Source organism: Hyla sarda, chromosome 4, assembly GCF_029499605.1.
Source record: "Hyla sarda isolate aHylSar1 chromosome 4, aHylSar1.hap1, whole genome shotgun sequence".
NCBI classification, from domain to species: domain Eukaryota; kingdom Metazoa; phylum Chordata; class Amphibia; order Anura; family Hylidae; genus Hyla; species Hyla sarda.
This window is the reverse complement of record NC_079192.1, coordinates 99932937-99952202: the sequence shown is the minus strand read 5'-3', so window position 1 is coordinate 99952202 and position 19266 is coordinate 99932937. Positions and strand designations below refer to the sequence as shown.

Sequence of the window (19266 nt, the reverse complement as noted above, 5' to 3'; positions counted from 1 at the left end):
GAGCGGCCCTTTCCAGTGGATTTGCAGTGTAAAATCCGCGCGTGTAAATGTAACCTTATACTGGACCCTTCATTTTCTTTTATTTAAAGGAGTAGTCCAGTGGTGACTCAGTGGTTAACAACTTATCCCCTATCTTAAGGATAGGGGATAAGTTGCAGGTCGCGGGGGGTCCGACTGCTGGGGCTCCCTGCGATCTCCTGTACGGAGCCCCGACAGCCCCCGGGAAGGGGGCGTGTCGACCTCCGCACGAAGCGGCAGCCGACACGCCCCCTCAATACAACTCTATAGCAGAGCCGAAGCGCTGCCTTCGGCAATCTCCGGCTCTGCCATTGAGATGTATTGAGGGGGCATGTCGGCCGCCGCTTCGTGCGGGGGTCGACACCCGCTATCAGGCCGGAGAGCCGGAGCCCTGTACAGAGAGATCGCAGGGGGCCCCAGCGGTCGGACCCCCCGCGATCTCAAACTTATCCCCTATCCTTAGGATAGGGGATACGTTTTTCACCACTGGACTACCCCCTTTAATGTAATATTTATTTATTTATTTATTTTTTTTTTTTTGTTAACAGAAATCTGTGAGTGAAGGAGGCGGCAAGAAGACCTCTGGCAGTTCAGGGAAAGGAGGAAATCAGCTGCGCTGCCCAAAGTGCGGAGACCTGTGCACCCATGTAGAGACCTTTGTCTGTATGTTCTTGTATGGTTTAAACCTTTGACATAACTTGTCCTTGTCTGGGCTGAGTTCTCCTAAATCCTTTACCCGTTCTCTCTCTCTGCAGCCTCTACCCGTTTTGTAAAATGTGAGAAATGCCACCACTTCTTCGTTGTGCTGTCTGAGGCAGATTCAAAGAAATCTATAAACCGTGAACCCGAGACTGCTGCTGAAGCTGTGAAACTAGCGTTTCAACAGAAACCTCCCCCACCACCCAAAAAGGTGTGTAGACCAATTCCATCCAACACCTGTATATAAAATACATCTAATGTAGTCATCGGGAATAGTTCTGGATACATGTGCTGAAACATAATGTGTATGATTTGTCTTTTCTGTAGACAATTATGATGATTACTTCTCAACAAATGAGACTTGATGGGGTTCTAGTTTTGTCCATTAATGTTCAGCTACTTTCTAATATCCTGTGCGCTTTAATTCCTTAGTTTTCAATGTCATCACTTGTTGTCAGGACTCAAGCACATGTATAAAGTTAGAGGCATACAGAGGTGCAGATTAGACTTATAGAAATATAAGTTCTATACCAGTGGTCTTCAACCTGAGGACCGCCAGATGTTTCAAAACTACAACTCCCAGCATGCCCGGACAGCCGATGGCTGTCCGTGCATGCTGGGAGTTGTAGTTTTGCAACATCTGGAGGTCTGCAGGTTGAAGACCACTGATGAAGGGATTGACAGGCGGTAAAGTTAGAAGCATACAGAGGTGCAGATTAGACTTATGGAAATAGAAGTTCTCGTTTTTGTGATTGTAACATTTTAGTTGCCAAACCATAGTATAGTACAGTGGTTTTCAACCTGCGGACCTCCAAATGTTTCAAAACTACAAACTGCAAAACTACAACTCCCAGCATGCCCGGACAGCCATCGGCTGTCCGGGCATGCTGGGAGTTGTAGTTTTGCAACATCTGGAGGTTCGCAGCTTGAAGACCACTGTTCTATACTATGGTTTGGCAACTAAAATGTTACAATCACAAAAAGCAAACTTAGGAATGACTCCACTAAACATGAACTAACTGAAATTTGCATACCTCTTTATTATACCATTTTAAAGCTGCAAAAAACTCTTTATTAGAGTTAATATAATAACAAATCTGTTTTACAGGTCTTGCTGTCTTTGACCATGCAAAAAGTGGCAGCCAAAGATCGCTGTGTTGCACTATGTATTTCGGTGTGCATCATCACAGTATATTTATTTATATAGCACCTACAGATTCCGCAGTGCTTACAATTATTGGGTACAAACAAAGTAAAGTATCAGACATAAAATTACACAATAACTATTCAAACAAGAGGGTTGGGGCTATGTTGGGGCCAGTTAGAGACTGTTATAGGCCTGTCTGAAGAGATGTGTTTTTAGGCCACGTTTGAAACTATGGATATGTTGTTGTTGAGTCTGAGGGATTGAGGGATAGCATTCCAGAGAACCGGTGCAGCACAAGTGAAGTCTTGGAGACGGAAGTGAGAAGTTCGGATTATAGAAAATGTTAGTGTGAGATCATTAGCAGAGCAGAGAGAACGTGTAGGATGGTAGACAGATATGAGAGAGGAGATGTAGGGAGAAAGGAAGGCCTATTAGTAAAGAGTTACAGTAGTCGAGGTGGGAGTGAATCAAAGCAATAATGAGAGTTTTAGCAGTTTCAGTAGTGAGAAACGGGCGGATTCTGGAAATGTTTTTGAGATGCTCGTGACAAGAACGTGAAAAGGACTGAATATGGGGAGTGAAAGACAGATCAGAGTCAAGTATAACTCCAAGACAGCGAGCCTGCTGCCCGGGAGTTATGGTAGTACCACATACCGAGATGGAAATGTCAGGGTTAGGTACAGTATCAGTTGATGGAGAAAAAACAAGAAGTTCTGTTTGAAAGATTTATTTTCAGATATAAAGAGGACAAGATGTCTGAGACAGCAGAGAGACAGTCACTGGTATTCTGTAGGAGTGCCGGGGTGATTTTGGCAGAGGAGGTATAGAGTTGGGTGTCATCAGCGTAGAGGTGGTACTGGAAACCAAATCTACTGATTGTTTTTCCAATGGGGGATGTGTAGAGTGAAAAGAGTAGAGGACCCAGGACCGATCCCTGGGGAACCCAGACAAAGGAGTAGTGCAGTGAAAAGTAACTTATCCCATATCCAAAGGATAGTGGATAAGTTATAGATCGGAGGGTCCGACTGCTGGGGTCCCGGCAGTCTGCTGGAAGCGGCCGTTCCGACCACCGGAGGAAATCTCTATGGGATACATGGAGAGGCGTGTTGGCCGCAGCTCCGTGCGTGGTCGGCACCCCCCCCTTCCAGCAGACTGCCAGGGCCCCGTTCAAGATATCGTTGGGAGTCCCAGCAGTCATAACCCCCGCGATCTATAACTTATCACCTATCCCTTGTATAGAGGATAAGTTATCTTTCACTACACTACTCCTTTAATGAAAATAAATGTGGTCACATTACAACCTGCATGTGCAACTTCTGGGTCATGGCAGTTTGTGTGTTGAAGTGAGAAGCGACAATTTAGGACATCACATGTCGTGCAACCAAAGTCACCTTTTTTTCCCCCAATCATCATCCTTCATACAAAATACCCACACATTATATGTGAACAGCAGCAGCTTTAATGCTAAGCTTTGGTAAATGTTGATTCCATTCCAGATCTTTAACTACCTCGATAAGTATGTGGTGGGCCAGTCTTTTGCAAAGAAAGTGCTTGCTGTTGCTGTGTACAATCATTACAAGCGGATATACAACAACATCCCAGTCAACATAAGACAGCAAGCGGAAGTGGAGAAACAAGCCTCTTTAACCCCTCGAGGTGAGTCTTGTCCATTTTTAGAATATGCACAAAGCCATACTGCCCATTGGTCCACATTACTGTAACACTATGGTGGCATCACCGGTAGCTGCATTCATCTTTCACACCCTGCTTCTGAAACTGTATATGATAAATACTAGGGATCGACCGATATCGGGTTTTTTTTTAGGGCCAATACCGATACTCTGTGGAGGTTAGGGCCGATAGCTGATAACTTATACCGATATACCCCCCCCCCCCCCCCACAACACCGCTGCAGATCATTGATTTAAGGCGGGTGCTTTAAATCAATGAACTGCAGCAGCTTTTGCGGTGCCAGAGACCGCCGCCTATCACCGCCACCGCTCCGCACCACCCCAGCCAGAGACTGCCGCTGCCCCATTGCCTCCCCCATTTTTATAATTACCTGTTCCCGGGGTCCGCGCTACTTCTGGCTCCGGCGCCTTCCTCCTGAGCTGTCACTATGCGCACTGACGGTGACGTCACGTTGAGGACATCACTTGTCATTGCGCAGCGCACAGCGTAACACAGGACGCCACAGGAGCCAGAAATAGCGCGGACCCCGGGAGCAGGTAATTATAAAACCGGGGATGGGGGGGGCAATGGGGCAGCGGCGGTCTGTGGCCGGTTCGGTGTGGGGGCGGGGGGGGCGTTTTCATTATCGCATTATTGGCAAGGTAATTGCCGATAATGTCCAAAATCGTGAATATCGGCCTATAATATCGGCCAAACCAATAATCAGTCGATCCCTAGTCAATACTCAAACTAAAAAGGACAATTGTAGTCTCAGGCACTGAACCGCTGAGAAGACATTGTGTATATGGTAGGAGGCTCTGAGATGTCTTGTAAGACATAGAAGGAACCCCTTTAATTACATTGTTTCCTGATCTCCTTGTTTGCATTTTAAGGGAAGGTTCACACACAGAGCATATCACACAGCGTGAGAAATATGCTGCATGTGTGTTAGAAGCAGACACACAGCTTTCCCGGCCACAACCCTGTGTTCAGTGAGGTTCACAAACTTAGACCACTATTTGTGCATGTGATGGAGTTTACTGCCTGCGCTGATAGTCTGCACGCCATTGACTGGCTTTAGTGAGGCTACAAGGAGTTAGGTGTTACCTAACCTAGCTAGAATTACTCACTAGATTGCGCGTTTCCTACTTAAAAAAGCAAATGATAAATATTTGCTACAGATATACATACGATTGAATCCATATGGAATACTGTACACGTGCATAAACATATTTGTATGTGCTTGAACAGGGCTTCGCACTGCCATCACATACTGTAGCTATCATTTTTCATTTTAAACCCGCTCATTTGCACTCCTGGTATGTAGCCTCAGTGTAGTGAAATGATCTGACTGGGAGCTCAGACTGCAACTAAGCGGTCTCTATTTCAAGTCATACATATGTGTTCCCATTTTTTTTTTCCCCCACACACCAGCAGAAAATATTCCACAAATAAATATTCCATTATATCTATATCCGTTCTTTGTTATAAGTAATAATCAGTTATCTGACAGGTGGGTAAAAGACTTGTGGTCGTATTGGATTTTCTTTTTCATAATGTTTAAATCCTGTCACCAGCTTTGCTTTTGTCCTCCATTGCTACATCTTTCTGTGAACCAATGCTTGTTTGTACAGTCGGCTTGCATCCTCTGGAGACTGTTTAACCTCTGCCCCTGCTCTTCTGCATGCTTGCTCTCTATCACCTTTCAGTCATGCTGGCTCAACTGGGCTTTGCTGTGTGCAGACGTCATGAAAAATAAATTATTAAATGTTCAGTTTCACAAGAATTTTTAATGCACATGTAAACAAAAACAAAATACATATGTGTTTTGTTAATAATAATTAATAAGACTTTCAGCTCTTTCCACTGGGGACTAGTGATCTAGCTTTAGGCTAGGTGCACCTTCTGTGCCAAAATACAGAAAAACGTTCAAATGTTTCCATTATAGTTTTTCTCCGTGTTGGTTCCACTCTTGGTTTTGGCTACAGATGTTGACCAAAATCCTACATGTGAACATAGCCTTATAGCTGCCATTGTGTCTTTGCCCAGATTTTAGACTCTTCAGGAGCAAATCTTCAGTTCTATATTCTCTACTTCTGAATGTCTGTAAGGGTGCATGCACACCACGTTTTTGCTATACAGTTCCCGTATACGGTTTCAAGTTATAAACCGTATGCATTGACTTAATATTGTAAACCGTATGTCAAACGCATAATCCGGTTTAGTCAGTTTTGCATCTTATAGGGTTTTGTCCCTGTTTATTTTTTATTTACCCGTATTCTTTTATAACATGGGAGTCAATAGGAACCATACAGAGCTGTGTGTGCGTACTAGGGATCGACTGATATCGATTTTTTTTTTTAGGGCCGATACCGATAATCTGTGGAGGTTAGGGCCGATAATTTATATCGGTATAAGTTACCGGCTATTTATCCCCCCCCCCCCCCCCCGACACCGCTGCAGATCATTGAACTGCAGCGGCTTTCACGGTGCCAGAGACCGCCGCCGCCACCCGCTTCTCTCCCCCTGCCTGTCCGTGGGTCCTCCTGAGTCCGATCACCACGACTGCCCCACCACCACACCGCCCTGGTCAGAGACCGCCTCTGCCCCATTGCCTCCCCCATCACCGGTCTTATTACCTGTTCCCGGGGTCCGCGCTACATCTGGCTCCGGTTGCGTCCTGAGCTGTCACTGTGCGCACTGATGGTGACGTTGCGTTGAGGACGTCACTCGTCATTGCACAGCGTAACACAGGAGCAGGAGCCTGAAGTAGCGTGGCCCCCGCGAACAGGTAATTATAACACCGGGGATGGGGGAGGCAATGGGGCGGCGGCGGTCTCTGGGTGGTGGGGCGGGTCATTATCGGATTATTGGCAAGGTAATTGCCGATACCGATAACGCCCAAAATCGTGAATATCGGCCAAACCGATAATCGGTCGATCCCTAGTGCGTACGGTTCCATCCGGTTTGCACCATACGGTTTTTGACTTTGCACAGTTTTTTTCTTGGAATTTCAATCAAACCAGTGAAACTTTATTCAAAATAGAGTGAAAAGTTAAAAACGTATGCTTTTTTTTTTTTTCTTAAAAAAACGGATGCAACTGGACATCATTTTTCAAACCGTATACAGGGTTGAAATTTATACACGTTTTGATACAGTTTAGTCCAGTTTTGAGGAATACATTTTTAATCAAAGACCTGATACAGGAACTGTACTGCAAAAACGTGGTGTGACTGCAGCCTAAAGCTAGAATGCTTTGTAATATCAAAAGAGCATCCTATCCAGTGTCCTGGTTGTAACTAGACATGACTAGTATCTCTGCTTGCTTTCTCTGTAACCCAGTTATCTGAAACAGATAAAGGAATTGGCTTCAGGAGGTAAACACTGATACTGGCTAATGTTTTGCAATGACAATATAGAGCTGTAGCTATTATTATTTATTTATTACATGATTATAATAAATAATTATAATTAAATTATTATTATAATAATTATAATTTTATTATTATTAAATACATTTTATTATTATAATTAAATTATTATAATTACATTAATAATAATTTTAAAGTGATCTTTCCCATGATTACAAAAATACTTGTGCTCTTTAAATGTTTCATTGGTCTACAACATGGGAGGGTTTTAGGCTGGGTTTACCCTGTTTTTGTGTCATGATTATCATGTACGTCTGGAAAGCTCCTGATGTACACAATAGGCTTCCATTGGGAGGTGGAGGCCAAAAGTGTCTGATTGGCCTCAACTATGCAAAAAAAAGTGAAGTAAGGTCTAACATGGTATGCATGGACCTCCTTCATATCCTCTTCCTGAGTTCTCTTCCAAGCACTGGTAATGAGAACAACTTGACATACATTTTGCATGCACGGGGAGCTCAGGAGAAGCTCTACCTGGCTTGGGGAAACTCAGATGTTGAACAGTTACATCATCTGATGCCTGCTGCATCCATTACAGCAGGGTTTCCCAACCAGGGTGCCTCCAGCTGTTGCAAAACTACAATTCCCAGCATGCCGGGACAGCCGTTTGCTGTCTGGGCATGATGGAAGTTGTAGGTTTGCAACAGCTGGAGGCACCCTGGTTGGGAAACGCTGCATTAGAGAATGAACTGTGTATTAATGGGATATTCTGTAGCAGTCTATGGGAGGTATAAGTCAGTACTTCCTGCAATGTGAACCAAGCCTTGCTGGATTAGGGTACAGGTACCTTGTATACAGTAAGGTCACCTTTCCTTATTTAGCAGCAGTTTTCTGTAGATGTTGAAATGTGACTTTTGCACATATTTGGTAAGGGGAGCCTTTTAGGAGCAGAACCTATCCCGCATAAATCTCATTTATAGCCTAACACAGAGGAGGACATCTATTACTACAAATACTGGGCTTCATTTCTCTTCTAAGTAGGTTGCTTATGATCTCTTCCTGTTACTCTTTCAATCCCCTCTCTATAGAGATAGAGATAAGAAGACGGGAGGATGAGTACAGATTTACAAGTAAGTTTCCTCTCTCGGCATTGCTCTCTGGATTTTTAGGTTTTTCCTCAGTAGATTGTATGTCCAGGTGGTTTGTTTGCTGTCACAATTTTACCTTGGTACATTATCCTTATGGTGTATTCCCTATACTCAACACTGTCTGACACAGATCATGCTACAAATTTTGCAATATTGAACATGTGACTTAAGAACCTATTATTTTAATGGATATGTTTAGAAAATGATTTTCTGATTTCCTGTTTAATACTGGATGTTTGTTGCAGTCTGAACATATGCAAAGCTCTCCACGCATGACTTGTAATACTAACATGTCTGCAAGCTCTTCCAGTTCTGGTCACTCTGCATGTCTTCTTGTGACATTGTGCATGAACACTTGTTACTTTCTAGCTCGTTTCTGTATACACATGACGTTTTGAAGCATTTTGGACTGTTAAATATTAGTCTGAAGTATGGTTAATACTTTGTGGCAAATGGGAGTCAATTTAGCTATATGGCATATTCTCTCTCCAGAACTTCTGCAGATTGCTGGGATCAGCCCACATGGCAATGCCTTGGGAGCATCTATGCAACAGCAAGTGAACCAACAAATGCCACAGGAGAGGCGAGGAGGCGATGTGCTGGACTCAAACAATGATGATATCAAGCTAGAGAAAAGTAATATCCTGCTGCTCGGCCCAACTGGGTCTGGTAAGGAACTTTGTAACTTGTTTAGCACGTGATCCTCCTACTTCCCAGGATATGTAACTATGGCGGTTTCTCCTCGGCAAATTTAAGTTCTACAATAAACGGAAAAAAATAGGTTGCCAAGATTTGATCAAAGCAGATTGTTTTACCAATCTGGAGCCCTGGTGACGGGGTACTGACGGACATGTGCACAGCAAACTAGAATAATCTTATAATGGGACTGATTGTGTTTATAACACTTATGGGAGATTAGCTTCATAGAACTATTGAAATAGCAAAATAGCAGTCAGACAGGGACATGGTTGTAAATTTAAAACAAGGCTTCTCCTGTCTTTATTTTTCAGTAATACAGCCTTAAACTTAATATTCCCCCCCCCCCCCCCCTCTTTACAGGTGGCTTACTACCAGTCACCTAAAACGCTACTAACACAAGGTAAATGTCCCCTTTTTTTGAGGCTGCCCACACCAGGACTCGAACTCTCATCAGAGGTTTCTCACAGCCTTCGTGCAGACTTGGTTATACCTTTTGTAAGCCCAGTATTAAATGGCCTCTGCTGTTTGAGGCTGACCTTAATCTGGACCGGCCCTCTACCGAACTTGCCTTTCATCCCATAATACAGGCTTAATAACAGGGCTTGCCAAATTCTTTAGCAAGCTAAGTCTCCCCAGGCATTTTAACTTTTTGCTGGATTCCCCACATTTCACCCATTTTTCCCTGGATGGGATATGTTCTTCCTAAATCCTAGTGTCCACATACAACCGGTACCTTGGGGAAGTACCATAATCCCTGATGACCATTCCTGTCACGGTTTCACACTCATCTGCCAGGAGAGGATTTTTTCCCCCTGGCAGTTCCTAGGTATTCAATTTTGTATCCACCAATGAGAAGCTGTCATTTCCTGTGCTGTGGTACTTCAATGAACAGAAGTTGATATGACTACCTCAGGGGATGGGTACGAAGGAATACAAGGTAGATCAGCTCACAAACTCTTCATATCTTGAAGTCTGGAGGCATGGATGCAGGGAGCCGCTCCTCCCCGATAGTAGCAGAGAAAAGGATAGAAAATCCAACTCCCCATAGCAAAAAAATAGTTAAAACTTACCCTTTTTAATGTGCAATATTAAACGCTATGCCACATTAGTGGTAAGTGACATGTTACTCATAAAATCACTCCTGATTTTATGATTGACCTAATGTGGCATACCCTTTTTAATGTGCAATATTAAAAAGTTGTAACTTTTTTTTTTTTTTTTTTTGCTATCGGTAGCTGGATTTTCTTTCCCTCATTTCTCAGGGGATATTTGCATACTTGCCGTGGCTTTTGGTGCTCACCATGGTTCTCTGGTTTTGAATTCTTACCAAGGGTCACATAGTTCTTCTGCTGGTCAATAGATGGCAGATTCTTCCACTACTCTGCTGTGATTTACGGTCATCCTTAAAACAATACTGACTAGGCATACCCTTGGACTTCTGATGCAATTATTCATGGTGAATGCCATGGCTTTTGCAAAAGTTTTGTGCACAGATCTGCCCACGATTAATCTCTCTCCTGGCATCTGGACACAAATCCACATACCATTTGGTGACATGCCTGTTTTTTTTCTGCTCACAGACTTTTTCTATATTAATGCCTGAAAAATCCACATTGTATAAACTATGGCGCGGATTCCCACTAAACCCAATTAGATGCATCTGTGGAGCAGAATTCAGATTGTAGCACCTAAATTAATGTGACAATCAGGTGGATGAATGGTGGTCAAAAAGAACTATTATAGCACAACAATGCTTCAGGTGATACTCCAGGGAGTATTTATAAAAGAGACTTCCAATATATGGAGTTCATGGAAGCGGATTACTACTTCTTGCTGTCTTGAATGCATGTCAGACTAGGGCTGGGCGGTACGACCAAAAATGCATATCACGGTATTTTTGCAAGTTATGGCGGTTCCACGGTATTCTCCCCCCCCCCCCCTGGGAACTAATCATATATGACCCCCAGGCGCTGCTATATTTCTCTAAACTCCCTCCCCCCCCCCCTCCTCCAGGCCGGTATACCGCCCAGCCCTATGTCTGAAGTTGAAGTGCCCCCCCCCCCCCCCCCCAATCCTTATTACACTGCATATATCACTATATAGGCCAGTTAGGTTCTCTCCAAGGATTGCATGCCTGTTTTAGGCTGGGTTCACACCATGTTTTTGCAATGCAGTTCCCCTATCAGGTTTTTGATAATAAAAGGATTCCTCAAAACCTGACTAACTGTATCAAGACGTGTACACATTTTAAACCGTATAGGATTTGAAAAATGATGTTCGGTTGCATCCGTTTTTTAAGAGAAAACTTAGACTTTTTAAACTTTTCATTCCATTTTGAATAAAGTTTCATTTTGTTTGATTAAAATTCCAAGAAAAAAACTGTGCAAAGTCAAAAACCGTATGGTGCAAACCGGATGGAACCATATGCACATACGGTTCTGTACGGTTCACATTAACTCCCATGTTAAAAAAAAAATGTTTCAATACGGTTTTTCACCTGGAGCAAAAACTGTGGTAGGCTGTGGTTTTGGGCACGGGAAAAAAACTGACAAAACTGTACAGGGTTGAAAATGGACACAACCTGATGCATCTTTTGGGATACAGTTTTCAATGGAAAGTCAATGCATACGGTTTTCAATACGGTTTTCAGCCTTATTCTTAATATCTGATCACGTTGTGTGAGTGCCTGCATACCTAAGCAGGATTACTGACATGGTTAACTGAACTTTTAGCATGTACCTCTAATCTAGTAATCTGATCTCCTTATAGAATTATAACAATTCGCACAGTGTTGTCAGGTCCATGTGACTCATGTCTTTTGAGCTCACGCTTCTGTTTACATGCTACCACCTGGTAGGTCACCTTAATATCTGTATACTGGTATTTTTTTTAGAAGTTCTGTATTGATATTTTGTTTCCTTGTAGGTAAAACCCTTCTTGCGCAGACATTGGCAAAATGCTTGGATGTCCCGTTTGCTATATGTGACTGTACCACCCTGACTCAAGCTGGGTATGTAGGAGAAGATATTGAGTCTGTGGTTGCCAAACTGCTTCAAGATGCCAATTACAATGTGGAGAAGGCTCAACAAGGTGTGTGTATGTTTAATGTCTTGTAGGATTGATTCACTTGTTTGTCTGCAGTATACTAGAATGATGTGGCCCTAGCAGCTCGCTGCAAAGGTGGGTGGTAAACCGGTAGTTATGCCACAAAAACAAAGGTCATGTAAAAAGAGAAAAAATGTACAAAAGAAACATCTAATTTTACCAGTCTGTAATCACAAGAATAATTGTGGAATTGATTTGTTTAGTCAAAAAAATATGTAAAAAAAAAATTAAAAATACAAATGATTCTTCCAAAATGACAGTGAATTGCCATCATATGGCTCCATCGATGATAAAAATAATAAAGGGTATTTGCTTTCCAAATGCAGTGAGAAAAATGATCACACAGTCATGATGCTGATCTGCTGAGCTGGTCCGGGCCATTTATGCTGCAGGGACCATTCGGTGGGGAGGGTTAGTCGGCTATCCATATTCACCTGGAGGCCCTCTTCTCCTGGCCGGCCCCGGCCTAGTGACGTTGCCTTGACGACGATGCACAGGGACGTCCCTGCGTGTCGTCGTCAAGGCAATGTCACTAGTCCGGGGCTGGACCGTAGAGGAGAAGAGGGCCTCCCGGTGAAAATGGATAGCCCGGAACGACTAACCCTCCCCACCGGACGGTCCCTGCGGCATAGATGGCCCGGACCAGCTCACCCTAACTTCCCACCAAGGAGAGGTGAATACAAAACTAAAGGGGGGTCTGGATGATGAAGAAGGCCGCAGTGGTCTTCAACCTGCGGACCTCCAGATGTTTCAACACTACAACTCCCAGCATGTCCGGACAGCCGATGGCTGTCCGGGCATGCTGGGAGTTGTAGTGTTGCAACATCTGGAGGTCTGCAGGTTGAAGACCACTGATGAAGGGATTGACAGGCGGTGATGATGAAGGGGGGGGATGATGACAGGATGATGATGACAAGGGTGTTAATGCCAGGGGTCTGGATGATTACATGGGGGGGGGGGGGGGTGATGTATTTCCCACCCTAGGCTTATAGTCGAGTCAATAACTTTTCCTGGGTTTTTGGGGTGAAATTAGGGGCCTCGGCTTATATTCAGGTCGGCTTATACTAGAGTATATACGGTAATCCTTTTAGTGGATAAATCACATCTAAATAACCACATCAGTTGGTATTTTGTGTACATAATTCTACTATTCATCATAGTTTTTCTTTTTACTTTAGGAATCGTGTTCTTGGATGAGGTTGACAAGATTGGCAGTGTCCCTGGCATCCACCAGCTCAGGGATGTGGGAGGAGAAGGCGTGCAGCAGGTATGGATGAGTTGTAGATATATTAGAATGGCAAAATCTATTCACAATTTGGCTGCTGAATTTAACGGAATAAGCGTCTCTGCTTATTATGCATTTTACCCTTGTACATGAAGTCTACTTAAACCTGCCGGAATTCTTTTTGTTTAGGGTTTGCTGAAGCTTCTTGAAGGCACTATTGTTAATGTCCCCGAGAAAAACTCAAGGAAGCTGCGTGGTGAAACCGTTCAGGTTGACACAACAAACATCCTCTTTGTAGCATCTGGAGCTTTTAATGGCCTGGACAGGGTCATCAGTAGGAGGAAGAATGAAAAGGTTTGTCTTACATCCAGAGCTTTTTCCAGTCTCAGCCACTTGGGGCATAAGCACTAGGGATTGGCAATACATTTAAATGTCTGTCCTTGCATAGTGTCTTCTTTTTAAATAGATTGAAGGTGGCTTTTTTATATTAATAAAAATTAGATAACACTTTTTTTTATTTTACTTGTTGTAGCTCTAACTCCTAGACACAGCTCTTCAAATCCCGAGTCCTAAAATAACAACATACTGGCTGCCTGTAGTGCAGTACTCTAAGTTAGGCCTGCAGTGCATACTCTTAGTAAGCTCTGATGCTCCTCCTAGAGGTGGTGTTATCCTTTTTTCCACACTTTTGTAGTAAGGTTCTTTTTTTGTTTGTTTTTCTTTTTTTCTCCTTCTTCTTCTCCAAAGAATAAAAAAAAAATTCGGAAAAGTCTGATTCTGGACTGTTCACATGGAACACTATGCTCGCATTATCAGCATGGCTGCAGTGGGGGCTGCCTGAATGCAATATGCAGGACACGTACATTGCATAGAGTGTCCTTGCTGCGGCAATGCAAATATGATGGCTTCTGTTAAGTGCATAGAGAATGAAGAAGCGGTCATCAGTGCAACAGAGTCAGCCATGAGCATTCATGGGCGGCCGACATTAAACCAGACTTTTCTGATGGTTGTGGTACAAAAAGCCTCTCTACAAAATAAAAAAAATGGGGGGGAGGGATTTTTTATTTTTTTTTAAATAGGTACAAATAAGAAATATTTTTACCTATTGTAAGTGTAAAGAACAAATTTTTTTTTAATTAAAAATGTCCATAGCGTATGTATATATATGTATGTATGTGTGTGTATATGTGTGTATGTGTGTATATATATATATATATATATATATATATATATATATATATATATATATATTATACACACACTTACATTCTGCTTTTTTTTTTTTTTTTTTTTTTTCTTTTTGCAACCTTCTTATATACCTTTCTTGGACTGTGCTCAGGACATTACCTGCTATTTATGTAAAATGTACATTTGAAATGTCTGTCATGGAATACATTTATTTTTATTTTTTTTCCCTCCTCTTAACCTCTTGCCCATATCCACCATACATGTAGTGCTCAGGGGCTGAGTCAACACCTTTTTAGAATAAAGTGTTAGCAGTAACCTACAGCTAACATTCTATTACAACATAATGTGCCATAATGTTCCACCGGGGACCCTGTTCCCATCTTGGAGGTTTAATGGACTTACTGTTACAATTTAGCATATTTTCTTCTTAGGACATAGCCACTAAAACTAATATTTAAAGGGGTAGTCTAATCCTAATTGCCAGGGGAAGTTGAAGCCAGCTGTACTATTTCTAAAATGACATGGCACGGCTATGCATAGACAGTCCAGGTCTGCCAGAACAGAGAAGGCTGATACTTTCCGCTCTGGCATTTAGAGGGTCCTAGTCAGGAACATGTTACCAGCTATGACCACTTGTGAATCCACATATGGGGAGTTGTTAATGGCTTTGTTAAAGGTAAACTTGTTGTTCTCGCATGTTTTATATAATTGTTTTTCCTCTGTTTTTTAGTATTTGGGATTTGGCATAGCTTCAGATATAGGGAAAGGACGTAGAGCTGCTGCAGCAGCAGATCTAGAAAATGCCAGCGCTGAATCAAATGCGGTACAAGACATTGAAGAGAAGGACCGGCTGCTGCGTCACGTAGAAGCAAGGGACCTCATTGAGTTTGGCATGATCCCAGAGTTTGTAGGCCGCCTTCCTGTAGTGGTGCCCCTTCACAGCCTTGATGAACAGACTCTTGTACGCATTCTCACAGAGCCCCGTAATGCTGTTGTGCCCCAATACCAGGCTCTATTCAGCATGGATAAGGTTAGTCTCATTGTTACGAGGTGTTGTTTTTTGTTTTTTTTCCCCTAAAGTCTTTATATACTACTGTAATCATACATATGCATTGTGTTTCAGTGTGAATTAAATGTCACTGAAGGTGCTTTGCGAGCAATTGCCAGACTAGCTCTTGAAAGAAAAACTGGTGCTAGAGGCCTCCGCTCTATCATGGTAAGTCAATGTCCTTTTAGGGCTATAGTATTCTGTTCTACCGTGGGACTGGGTGGGGAAGTGACAACATGCAGCAGTGGCTTACTTTTATATAGGGGTGCTGCCAGTGGGACAGCCATATACCCTACAGGGTGCCAGCAATAGAACTATGACTTTGCTAATATCTTTGTAGAGGCAAATTGTAGATTTCTTTTTCATTTCCCCTAAATGCTTATGTATTTACTTTTGATGTTTCTTTTTAAATCTTTAAAGGAAAAGCTCCTGCTGGAACCCATGTTTGAAGTTCCAAACTCTGACATAGTTTGTGTTGAGGTGGACCAGGAAGTAGTTGAAGGGAAAAAGGAGCCAAGTTACATTCGGTGAGTAAATGTACTTACTACCTTCTAGGAAAAAAAAAGCTACCAGTGCTTGTGTAATGCCTTCTACGTCAGACGGAAAGGACTGGCACAGTGGTAACTTTTCCCTGCCAGCACTAGGGTGAGGTCAGTCTGTGTAGTGGTAATATTATTATTTTTCTGTTTAAAAAAAATGTGGAAGGAATGTAGATTTATAAAATAGATACAGTACTTGTTTTGTACCTCCGAAATAAAACTCTGCATCAAACAGCCACATCAAAAGCAGCAGTCTGTATGAGATTTTAATCTCCTCTACTTAGGATATGTTCACACAATGGAATTGCTATGCGGAATTCCACATGGAGATTCCCACAGCAGCAGAGTCCTATTAATTTCAATGGGATTCTGCTGTGCTGTTCACATATTCAAGTTCCAGTGTCCGCAGAAAAAATAGAAGTGTATTTTTCTGCGTACTCCGCACGGAAATGAATTGCCGTCTGAGATTGCGATTTTCTGAGCAGTCCTAGCGTCTGCATGTTCTGCTGGTGCTCTGCTGACGGGGAATTGTGCGCATGGAGATTTTCCGTGCGGACATTACCCCAAGTGAGCATAGTCTTAATGTGGAAATTGACCTGTGGTATAGATTTAAAACCAAATCCTGTCCATTTATGTGCTACAATTCTGCAGATTTATTATAGTGGATTTGCCCAGATGAATAAAATGGAGAAATTAAAATCCACAATGGGGACACTGTGGAAATCTAGACTTTCTTTTCATAATTCTTTCTTTCGCAGTTTAATCCACACACAACCACTGCTCTGTTTCTGCCCCATGTGAAAGCACCCTTAGGTTGGTGTGCAGCAATGTGTCACTGAAAACTGGTGCTAAAAACTATGCCAATTTGACTACTTGGTGGGAAAGGGGCATGTCCTTCCATTAATGCCAAATTTATTACAGTTTACGCTACAGAGCAAGTGTAAGTTAAAGATGAAATCTATCCTAGCTCAAAGCTTGCATAGGTTTTAAAAGCATGGTGCATGGGTCGCTGATTTATTAAGAGATGTACACAATCACTTAATAAATCGGGCAAAAAGGAAACCAGCAGAATTTCACATTAAGGCCACTTATGATTTTTCCTCTTTAATTTAGTGACAGATTCCCTTTTTAATACTAGTTCCTCAAACTGGGCTATTGATATGCAGGCTGAAATTTCAATAGCCATCCATCTACCAGTGACCATATAAACTGGACTGGTAAGTACAATAGTACATTTTGCCTAGGTTTGCTGATAATACTTTCCAATACTTAGCCACACATTTTGCATAGTCAATACAAATTTCCTAGCCATTAAGTTTACATAGAAAGAAAAATGTATGTATTCTTTTTCTCCATAGGACACAAAATAAAGAAATGCCGGAGGAGGAGTATGACTCTGGAGTAGAGGAAGAAGGCTGGTCTCGGCAGGCTGATGCAGCCAACAACTAGACTGTCTGTCCGTTTCACTACTGTTCTCCTTCAGTGTTAAAATTGCTTATTCCCCTTAGATAAGAAACACTTTTCACAATACTAAATTTAACTTTTATTACCTGGAAAACTTACTTTGGGGGAGCAACCAGGAGACTTATTTTAAAGAACTTCAGATTTCTACTGTAGGGAGTGGTGTTTATACAAGTCAGACGGTAATAATGTACATTATCTGGGGCTTTTATAAGACGATTTTCATAAGCTTCATTTACGGGGATTAACTGGGGATAATTTTACAATTCTGTTCGGTGTTGTGAAATTGTGCACCCTTCTAACATACGGTGGATGTTTGGCCTACACTAGGGTCTCTTGCCATCTTCCAAACACCTTTTCCTTTAGTGCTGGCATTTCTTGTCAATCGGAGACCTGTTTTTATGTTGTGTTTTTTTTTGTTTTTTTGTTTTTTTCCTTTTTATTTTAATGTCATGGCTGGCCAATACTGGAACCTTACATGATAAAAGATTTTAGTGGTCTTTCCACCAATGGTGCATTTTATATTTACTAGGAATATGGTTAATCTCTTGAACCCCACCACCTCCATTGGCACGGGGTTGTACCAGTGAGTACTTCACATGTGCCTATGGTCTGTTAATCTGCATTTAAATCACTGCATGAAGTGATATAATGAAAACTATCATGCATGTTAAAGTAATGGGCACCTTCTTCACAGGAGTTCTACCTGCTCTCAATACGGATGTCTGATGGACCATGGAACTGATACAATAAAACATGCTGCATTCATGGTCCATGTCTAAGTGGCTGAAACCTGACATTTCTATGTCAATTGCTAGCAAGCCCTAGGTAGCCTGTCTAATAAACCCTTCTACAAATTCTGCATTTCCCAGAACTCAGTAACTTCTATAGTAAAGGGATCTTTGGTTCTTCATGCAATCATATTTGATTGATTTTGTAATTTAATTTCCTGCTGGAAATATATTATATCATGCTGCGGACCCCACAGTAGTGGCAGGCTTGATATGAAAAGCTTTTAAGTTATAGATAAATGCTTGTCTGCTTAATTATTGTTTTCGTTTTTTTCTGTTTTGATTTTAGAATTTCACAAAAACAGGCTAAGATAATAATTCCATATAACATTCACCTGAATAAAACATTAGCCAAAATGTTTTTGTGCCACTAAAGGACTTACATGTTTTCAAGTTTTGTAGTTCCTTTAACAAAATTAAAAAAGTGGATAAAAAAAAAACTTTGTATTTCCTGCTCATGTTTTTCAATTATAAAAGCTATTTCAGCTAGTGGGAGGACAGTTCTAGATTATATATACCCAAACTCTCGGGGTCCAGAAGAGGCGAAGAAGAAATGTGGACAGTACGGTGACTGTAGATGTTACTAACAGGATATGGACATACCGGTATTTGATGTGGGAAAAATTACTTCTAAATATTTTTGTGGTTGTTTTGAGTTAAATATGTTGCATTCAGTTTTAGTCTGTAATCTACAGTTTGCGGCGTGGCATGCTTTCTCTAAACTTGCCTTCCTATGTATGTATTCCCAACACTTTTTTTTTTTTTTATCCTTTTTTTTTTTCCTCTCCCCCAATCAGATTGCCTCTATTTTTAAAAAGTTCTCTGAAAAATGCCCCAATATCCCGCTACACAACCCCTCCCTGCTGCTATCTCTAACACTGAGAAGAATAAACAGCCCATGAAAAAGGCATCTGTATGAGACACGGCAAACAGAGGCCAAAACACACTTTTGGCCTTCATAGGGTATATGGGGTGTTTATGGGTCAATTTAAAACACGTGCTCAGACCTGTCCCTGCATTTGCACTAAACGCTCTTAATGCAGTATAAAAGCAGCCTAAGGCCTTCCACATAAACAATTAAGCTGTTTTATTGTTTCTGCGGGCTCGTAAATGCATTGCAATCTATGGAGACAGCTAATTTTTGCTCAGTACTAGCAC

The 19266-nt window shown here is 42.0% G+C and overlaps 1 protein-coding gene across 2 annotated transcripts in view; it reads left to right on the top strand.

Annotated features, from left to right (window-relative positions):
• Positions 1–18548, top strand: part of CLPX (caseinolytic mitochondrial matrix peptidase chaperone subunit X) — a 41042-nt gene extending 22494 nt beyond the window's left edge. The window contains exons 3-14 of one of the 2 annotated variants that reach the window (XM_056571751.1): positions 567–681; positions 774–928; positions 3361–3520; positions 7993–8034; positions 8545–8721; positions 11677–11841; positions 13035–13123; positions 13271–13435; positions 15000–15299; positions 15393–15485; positions 15738–15844; positions 17215–18548. In XM_056571751.1, the coding sequence (XP_056427726.1) occupies positions 567–681; positions 774–928; positions 3361–3520; positions 7993–8034; positions 8545–8721; positions 11677–11841; positions 13035–13123; positions 13271–13435; positions 15000–15299; positions 15393–15485; positions 15738–15844; positions 17215–17305 (1659 nt within the window). In that variant the 3' untranslated portion in view covers positions 17306–18548. The remainder of the gene's footprint in view (positions 1–566; positions 682–773; positions 929–3360; positions 3521–7992; positions 8035–8544; positions 8722–11676; positions 11842–13034; positions 13124–13270; positions 13436–14999; positions 15300–15392; positions 15486–15737; positions 15845–17214) is intronic. The other variant, XM_056571753.1, reaches the window with a different exon arrangement.
• The last annotated feature ends 718 nt before the right edge of the window (positions 18549–19266 follow it).